Raw genomic sequence first — 8,991 nt, 5'->3', positions numbered from 1 at the left:
ATTACCATCTCCCTGTCTCTCTCTCTCTCTTGTTCCCCCCTCCCACTCTATTACCATCTCCATATCTCTCCTCTCTCTCGTGTTGCCTATGGCCTAGAGGCAACGCGTCCACCTAGGAAGCGAGAGAATCTGAGCGCCCTTGTTCGAATCACGGCTCAGCCGCCGATATTTTCTCTCCCTCCACTAGACCTTGAGTGGTGGTCTGGACGCTAGTCATTCGGATGAGACGATAAACCGAGGTCCCGTGTGCAGCACGCACTTAGCGCACGTAAAAGAACCCACGGCAACAAAAGGGTTATTCCTGGCAAAATTCTGTAGAAAAATCCACGTCTATAGGAAAAACAAATAAAACTGCACGCAGGAAAAATACAAAAAAATGGGTGGCGCTGTAGTATAGCGACGCGCTCTCCCTTGGGATAGCACCCCGAATTTCACACAGAGAAATCTGTTGTGATAAAAAGAAATACAAAAATACAAAAAATACAAAATACCTTCTCCCTGTCTCTTCTCTCTCATTTGGATGGACAATCTGGACATTGTTATTATATGTTCGTATTGATATGATGGGTTTTGATGTTGAGGCATAAATGATTATTTCAGCATTTCTATGTATTTTGATATGTGTTTGTATTGATATGATGTGTGTCGATGTTACATGCGTAAATATTTGTTTTCTGTGTACTGTCCAAACCTTGGAGAAGAACGACTGAAAAAAAAGCACATAATCCCCCTGTCACATGAACTTTAAGCTGATGACAAAGTGCCAAAGTGTCGCAAATCTCTTATTAGTTTATGTTCTTTCAATCCTGTTTTTCTTTCTATTCAATTTGATCGTCTTGCACCATTTTGTTCTGATTAGTACTCTCCTCTCTCTCTTTCTTGTTTCTCCTCTCTCTCTGTCACCCTCTCCCTGTCTCCCCCCTCTGCTCTCTTCCCGAAGAAAAACATAACTTTAGAACAACAAGATTTGAGTCGTTATCTTCCAAGACAAATAAATTCTAGTTTGAAACATTTTTTTCAGCATATGAAAGGGGTTGAACGCCTTAGAATCAGAATCAGAATAACATAATCTCAGAAGAGAAATTAATTTGCAGAAGTCTTTGATACATACAGATTACAAGCAAAGCGGTAAGATTTGGCATACAACACCATATGACAAAATAACACTCAACTTAGTCGTAGCAAAGTAAGCCCGATAAAGAATATTAACGTTCCAGTATTTAAAACACATACATACACGTGCGCGCACACACCCGTCCGTACGCAAGCACTCATGCACACGTATATATGCACATGCACATGAACAGCGTATCAAACAAATACAGTGGTGAAGTCAATACAAATTAACATTAAAATGCAAAACACACAACCAAATTAAATACAAGTAAGGCACAGGAGCATCAGTTACAGGCATAGAAACATCAATTCTAGTCATAAAAAACATCAACTACATCACTAAGATTAGCATCTTTATCGTAAAATAAGATGTATCTGCTTAAAATCAGAAAAACAAAAATCAATTCCACAGTAAAATTAGCATCCTTATAGTGTAAACAGCTAGACTTCTTTAAAAACTCTGTCTCTGTCTCTGTCTCTCTGTCTCCCTCTCTCTCTCTCTCTCTCTCCTTGCAATCGCACACATACATGGAGGCATGCACGCATACGCACGCCACACACGCACATACGCCCGTCCACACACGCACACACACACACACACACACCCACACACACACACACACACACACACACACACACACACTCCTCACAGCCCTCCTCCCGCACCCGAACCCCCCACCCCCACCCCACCCCCATCTCCCTCCCAATTTGGATACAGCCTTGGATGTTTTCACATGAATCTAGCAATACATTCCACTAGGTACACTCAAAACATCCTCTCAGTTCTTCCACACTTTCATCCGTCCACACTTTCACACAACAGAGGTCAGTCTGTTTAACCCTTATCTTGTTTATTTTCTGCCCGTCTCTGTTTTCTATGTGGAAAAGATGATGGTGGGTGAAAGCGGCGTGTGTGGTGTTAGAGACAGTGGAGTAGACTTCTGGGGTGTCTGTCCGTTCAGTGAAATAGGCTTTTGGGGTGGCCTGTCTGTATGTTCAGTGAAATAGACTTCTGGGATGGCCTGTCTGTATGTTCAGTGAAATAGACTTCTGGGATGGCCTGTCTGTATGTTCAGTGAAGTAGACTTCTGGGGTGGCCTGTCTGTATGTTCAGTGAAATAGACTTCTGGGGTGGCCTGTCTGTACGTTCTGTGAAATAGACGTCTGGGATGGCCTGTCTGTATGTTGTGTGAAATAGACGTCTGGGGTGGCCTGTCTGTATGTTCAGTGAAATAGACTTCTGGGGTGGCCTCTCTATATGTTCAGAGTCATCCTTTTTGACACTGAGGCGTGCAGACACAATCGGTGTGGTGCATTATTGTTCATGGATATAATTCTTAAAGATACAGCACGTTGGGTCTGGTCTGGAACACTCTCTCACAACACGGAAGAAGGGAAAGGTCAAGTGTCCATTTGACATGGGATTTAACGAATGCAACGACATCACGTGTCCATTTGACATGGGATTTAACGAATGCAACGACATCACGTGTCCATTTGACATGGGATTTAACGAATGCAACGACAAACTTCAACATCATGTTGACCACACACGACGGGAGAAACACTGAGAAAGAGAGAGACAGAGACAGACAGACAGACAGAGAGGGACATACATACAGAGAAAAAGACATAGACTAAGAGAGAAAGAGGAAAAGAGAAAGGAATAAACAGATACAGTGACAGAAAAAAAGGCACAGTAACCTGTAAACAAAGAAATACACAAAGACGGAAAGACAAACTGATACAGAAAAAGACAGACAGAAATCCAGACAGAGACAAACGGGAAACACGCACAATTTCAATGACAACAGAACACAGACAGATAGAGACAGAAATCCAGACAGAGCAAACGGGAAACGCGCACAATTTCAATGACAACTTAACACAGACAGAAAGAGACAGAAATCCAGACAGAGCAAATGGGAAACGCACACAATTTTCAATGACAACAGAACACAGACAGAAAGAGACAGAAATCCAGACAGAGCAAATGGGAAACGCGCACAATTTTCAATGACAACAGAACACAGACAGACAGAGACAGAAATCCAGACAGAGCTAATGGGAAACGCGCACAATTTCAATGACGACAGAACACAGACAGAGAGAGACAGAAATCCAGACAGAGCTAATGGGAAACGCGCACAATTTCAATGACGACAGAACACAGACAGAAACAGAGCAAACGGGAAACGCGCACAATTTTCAATGACAACAGAAAAAGACAGATGACTAGGCACTGAGGGAAAACCCACGAGGGATCAATCATTATTCGTACAGACATTCTACACACCTGGGGAAAAATAGCTGACAGTGCACATCAATCGAGTTGAGAAGTGTGATGGACACACAGACAAACAGACCTAGAAACAAGTGATGAAAGACAGAATGAGAAAAAAAAACATGCCAAAGAAAAAACACAGGGAGAGGGACCTGTGAAGAAAGTCATGTCTGACAAAACTTTTCACATAAATTACTTTCATGTGTATGAAGAGACAGAGACAGAAAAAAAACGTATCAAAACAAAGAGAAAAGTGAGCGACGTTGCGTTCAGGACAAACCACGCTCTCTCTGTCAGCTGTTTTCCCATCACAAACCTCTCTCTGTCAGCTGTTTCCCCATCACAAACCTCTCTCTGTCAGCTGTTTTCCCCATCACAAACCTCTCTCTGTCAGCTGTTTCCCCATCACAAACCTCTCTCTGTTCAGTCAGCTGTTTTCCCATCACAAACCTCTCTCTCTCTCAGCTGTTTTCCGTCACAAACATCTCTCTCTGTCAGCTGTTTCCCCATCACAAACCTCTCTCTGTCAGCTGTTTCCCCATCACAAACCTCTCTCTGTTCAATCAGCTGTTTTCCCATCACAAACCTCTCTCTCTCTGTCAGCTGTTTCCCCATCACAAACATCTCTCTCTGTCAGCTGTTTCCCCATCACAAACCTCTCTCTGTCAGCTGTTTCCCCATCACAAACCTCTCTCTGTTCAATCAGCTGTTTTCCCATCACAAACCTCTCTCTCTCTGTCAGCTGTTTCCCCATCACAAACCTCTCTCTCTGTCAGCTGTTTTCCCATCACAAACCTCTCTCTGTCAGCTGTTTCCCCATCACAAACCTCTCTCTGTCGGCTGATTCCCCATCACAAACCCCTCTCTCTCAGCTGTTTTCCCATAACAAACCTCTCTCTCTGTCAGCTGTTTTCCCATCACAAACATCTCTCTGTTCAGTCAGCTGTTTTCCCATAACAAACCTCTCTCTCTGTCAGCTGTTTTCCCATCACAAACCTCTCTCTGTCAGCTGTTTCCCCATCACAAACCTCTCTCTGTTCAATCAGCTGTTTTCCCATCACAAACCTCTCTCTCTCTGTCAGCTGTTTCCCCATCACAAACCTCTCTCTGTCAGCTGTTTCCCCATCACAAACCTCTCTCTGTCAGCTGTTTCCCCATCACAAACCTCTCTCTCTGTCAGCTGTTTTCCCATCACAAACCTCTCTCTCTGTCAGCTGTTTCCCCATCACAAACCTCTCTCTGTTCAATCAGCTGTTTTCCCATCACAAACCTCTCTCTCTGTCAGCTGTTTCCCCATCACAAACCTCTCTCTGTCGGCTGTTTCCCCATCACAAACCTCTCTCTGTCAGCTGTTTTCCCATCACAAACCTCTATCTGTCAGCTGTTTCCCCATCACAAACCTCTCTCTGTTCAGTCAGCTGTTTTCCCATCACAAACCTCTCTCTGTTCAGTCAGCTGTTTTCCCATCACAAACCTCTCTCTGTCAGCTGTTTCCCCATCACAAACCTCTCTCTGTTCAGTCAGCTGTTTTCCCATCACAAACCTCTCTCTGTCAGCTGTTTTCCCATCACAAACATCTCCCTGTCAGCTATTTCCCCATCACAAACCTCTCTCTGTCAGCTGTTTTCCCATCACAAACCTCTCTCTGTCAGCTGTTTCCCCATCACAAACCTCTCTCCGTCAGCTGTTTCCCCATCACAAACCTCTCTCTCTGTCAGCTGTTTTCCCATCACAAACCTCTCTCTCTCTCTCAGCTGTTTCCCCATCACAAACCTCTCTCTCTCAGCTGTTTCCCCATCACAAACCTCTCTCTGTTCAGTCAGCTGTTTCCCCATCACAAACCTCTCTCTGTCAGCTGTTTCCCCATCACAAACCTCTCTCTCTGTCAGCTGTTTCCCCATCACAAACCTCTCTCTGTCAGCTGTTTTCCCATCACAAACCTCTCTCTGTCAGCTGTTTCCCCATCACAAACCTCTCTCTCTGTCAGCTGTTTTCCCATCACAAACCTCTCTCTGTCAGCTGTTTCCCCATCACAAACCTCTCTCTGTCAGCTGTTTCCCCATCACAAACCTCTCTCTGTCAGCTGTTTTCCCATCACAAACCTCTCTCTGTCAGCTGTTTCCCCATCACAAACCTCTCTCTGTCAGCTGTTTCCCCATCACAAACCTCTCTCTGTCAGCTGTTTCCCCATCACAAACCTCTCGCTGTCAGCCTAGTCGTGTCAGTGTGGTGGAGTGACGGCCTAGAGGTAACGAGTCCGCCTAGGAAGCGAGAGAATCTGAGTGCGCTGGTTCGAATCACGGCTCAGCCGCCGATATTTTCTCTAACTCCACTAGACCTTGAATGGTGGTCTGGACGTTAGTCATTAGGATGAGACGATAAACCGAGGTCCCGTGTGCAACATGCACTTAGCGCACGTAAAAGAGCCCACAGCAACAAAAGGGTTGTTCCTGGCAAAATTCTGTAGAAAAACCCACTTTGATAGCAAAAACAAATAAAACTGCACGCAGGAAAAAAAAAAAAATTAAAAATTAAAAAAAACAAAAAAAAAAAAAAAACGTGTGGCGCTGTAGTGTAGCGACGCGCTCTCCCTGGGGAGAGCAGTCCGAATTTCACACAGAGAAATATGCTGTGATAAAAAGAAATACATATACATATACAAAATACATACATGTGATGGTGTCAGTGCAGTGATAGATACATCTGGTGGTGTCATTGTACTAGGCCCAACACTCGGCTTATATCACAGATTGACATAAGTTTACATTTGGGCCAACAGCAAAGCGAGAGCCGCATTACCAATGGTTTCTCCAGTCAATGGGAAACCATTTACAGCTTAGTCTTTTGTGAAGGACTATGACTCTCAAACTAGGAGGCAAAATTGCACTGGCTCTTAGTGCTGCAGCCTTGTGGGCTAGTTGGCCTTTGGGAACCATCCCAACGCCGACTGTCCTAAAACCCTCTTGGCCGAGAGAGTGGGAATGTACTTGGGCAAGACACTCTCCACTATAATCAAATTCTAGCCTAAATAGTCGGAACAGCAGTTGCCTCCTCTGTTGTTCTGATGGTCATAGTCGGACACGACTGACTATCATATGCTGTGTGTTAGATACACGTACGTCATCTCTCCCTTCCTGTCCAGCATATCGCCGGAGGTAAGAGTCGATTAAACTTGAATGCAACCAACTTGATCAAAATGTGATATAATACAGTACGATATGATATGATATGACTCGATACGATACGGAGCGTCATAATACGTTGTGTTAACACAACACAGCAGTGTCTGGGGGGATGGGGTGTGGGCGGTTGTGGGCACAACACAGTACAGCACAACACAACACACAACACAACACAATGCCTTACACTGGCTGACAACGCAACGCAACACAACACAGCACATGTGCACAGCACAGCACAGCACAGCACAACACACAACACAATGCCTTACCCTGGCTGACAGCACAACACAACACAATGCAAGACAACACAAAACAACACAACGCAACACAACACAATGCCTTACTCTGGCTGACAACATAACACAACACAACACAACACAACACAACACAACACAACACAACACAACACAACACAACGTAACGCAAAACAACGCAATGCAACACAAAACAGCACAACACAACACCTTACCTTGGCCGACAACACAAGACAACGCCTTACCTTGGCTGACAACACAAGACAACGCCTTACCTTGGCTGACAACACAAGACAACGCCTTACCTTGGCTGACAACACAACACAACGCCTTACCTTGGCCGACAACACAAGACAACACAACGCGACAAACACAAAACAGCACACACAACACAGCACGATGCCTTACCCTGGCTGCTGGGTGGAGGAGGCAGGCTTCAGTTTGACCGGACAGGCCCTGTCCGTCAGCGTCACGTTGATGCCGCTGACCGGGGACTCCCCTCCGCCCTGCACCCCCACCATCGTCATCACCATCATCACCACCACCACGTCACAGCCCCACTTGCCCATGCTTCCGTCACACCACGTGCACGTCCTCAGTGCCCGCTCTGACGTCACACCACGTGCACGTCTTCAATGCCCGCTCTGACGTCACACCACGTGCACGTCTTCAATCACCACTCTGACGTCACACCACGTGCACGTCCTCGATCACCGTTCTGACGTCACACCACGTGCACGTCCTCAATCTCCGCTCTGACGTCCCACCACGTGCACGTCCTCAATCCCCTATCTGACGGCTTCCGGTGGTGTCACAGGGTGACAATTGAGGTCTGTTTATATTTCAAAATGTTGTTTTGGACATCAACATTTGTACTCTGTTTATATTTTAAAATATTGTTTTGGACACCGACACCTGTACTCTGTTTATATTTCAAAATGTTGTTTTAAATAGTGACACTTGTAGTCTGTTTATATTGCAAAATGTTGCTTTTGACAGCGACATTTGCGGTCTGTTTATATTTCTAAAAATTGTTTTGGACAGCGACGCTCGTGGTCTGTTTATATTTCAAAATATTGTTTAGGACAGCTTCATTTGTGGTCTGTGTATATACTTCAAAATGGTTCTAGGACAGCGACATTTGTGGTCTGTTTATATTTCAAAATGTTGTTTTTGAAGCTGCAGGCACTGGTCACAAAGCGCTTATAATTGTCTGTTTACAATGTGAATAGTGTTGTCCCTTCATACTGTGTCCGACTAACAGAGTTGTCTTATGCGAAAGTTTTTTTCTTGTTGTCAATATGATGAATAATTATATGCTCATTTCAGTTTATTTTCAGCTTCAAGAAGTTTCGGATTTTGGTCGACTTACATCGATGAAAAAAAAAACTGAAAAAAATATTATATAGTCTCTTAAGATATTTTGCAAAATGAAAAAAAACAATCTTAAGTTTTAAATGGCGATTACAATCTGAAAAAAAACCCAACAAAATCTTGCATGCATGCAGAACAATAGTCTCGAGAGTTTGTCAAAGATAACTGATATAAACCATGACATGTGTGACTTGCCCTGACACCTTGCAACACAACAGGTGGTCCACACTGATAACTCTACGAGGCACCACTGCAACACTCAAGACGGAGCTGATAGTTATTTTCTCCTTGACAGATTGAAGAGAGCTCGTGGCGTGCTATTTCTCTTTGTTTTGTTGGTGTGTTTTTTTCTATTTCTTACTCCTCTCACAATTCGAAAGTGTGCAATCTTCTGTCCCTCCAACATCAGCCTCTCACAGTTCCAAAGTGTACAGTCCCTCTACCATCAGTCTCTCACAGTTCCAAAGTAAGCACTCTCCCTAGGTGACGGCTCTGTGCTTCAGGTGGCCACGTGAGCAGCCCAGTAAAAAGAGGTCACAAAAAGTGGTCACCACCTGCCAGCCGTGTTATCACTACCCCGGCACACACTGACTGCGTCAAGGCTGAGCGCTGTCTGCCGGCGCGGCGCGCTGTAGGGAGGGAGGGAGGAGTGAATTAATGATGGGCCACTCTCCGCTCTGTCAGTCCGGACACGGCTTGCTCACCTGCCGCCCGCACGGCACTGCTGTCCCCCCCCCCTCCCCACACTGCCCACCCGCACTGTCCCCCACACTTCCCCCCT

At 45.1% G+C, this 8,991-nt stretch overlaps 1 protein-coding gene across 1 annotated transcript in view; it reads right to left on the bottom strand.

Moving 5' to 3' along the window:
• The window catches only part of LOC143284112 (uncharacterized), a 140,986-nt gene extending 132,200 nt beyond the window's left edge, over nucleotides 1–8,786 (bottom strand). The window contains exon 1 of the mRNA XM_076590766.1: nucleotides 7,245–8,786. Within this exon, the coding sequence (XP_076446881.1) occupies nucleotides 7,245–7,405 (161 nt within the window). The 5' untranslated portion in view covers nucleotides 7,406–8,786. The remainder of the gene's footprint in view (nucleotides 1–7,244) is intronic.
• Nucleotides 8,787–8,991: the final 205 nt, after the last annotated feature.

This window comes from Babylonia areolata, chromosome 7 (assembly GCF_041734735.1).
Source record: "Babylonia areolata isolate BAREFJ2019XMU chromosome 7, ASM4173473v1, whole genome shotgun sequence".
In the NCBI taxonomy this organism is placed as follows: domain Eukaryota; kingdom Metazoa; phylum Mollusca; class Gastropoda; order Neogastropoda; family Buccinidae; genus Babylonia; species Babylonia areolata.
This window is presented reverse-complemented; position numbering and strand designations above follow the sequence as displayed.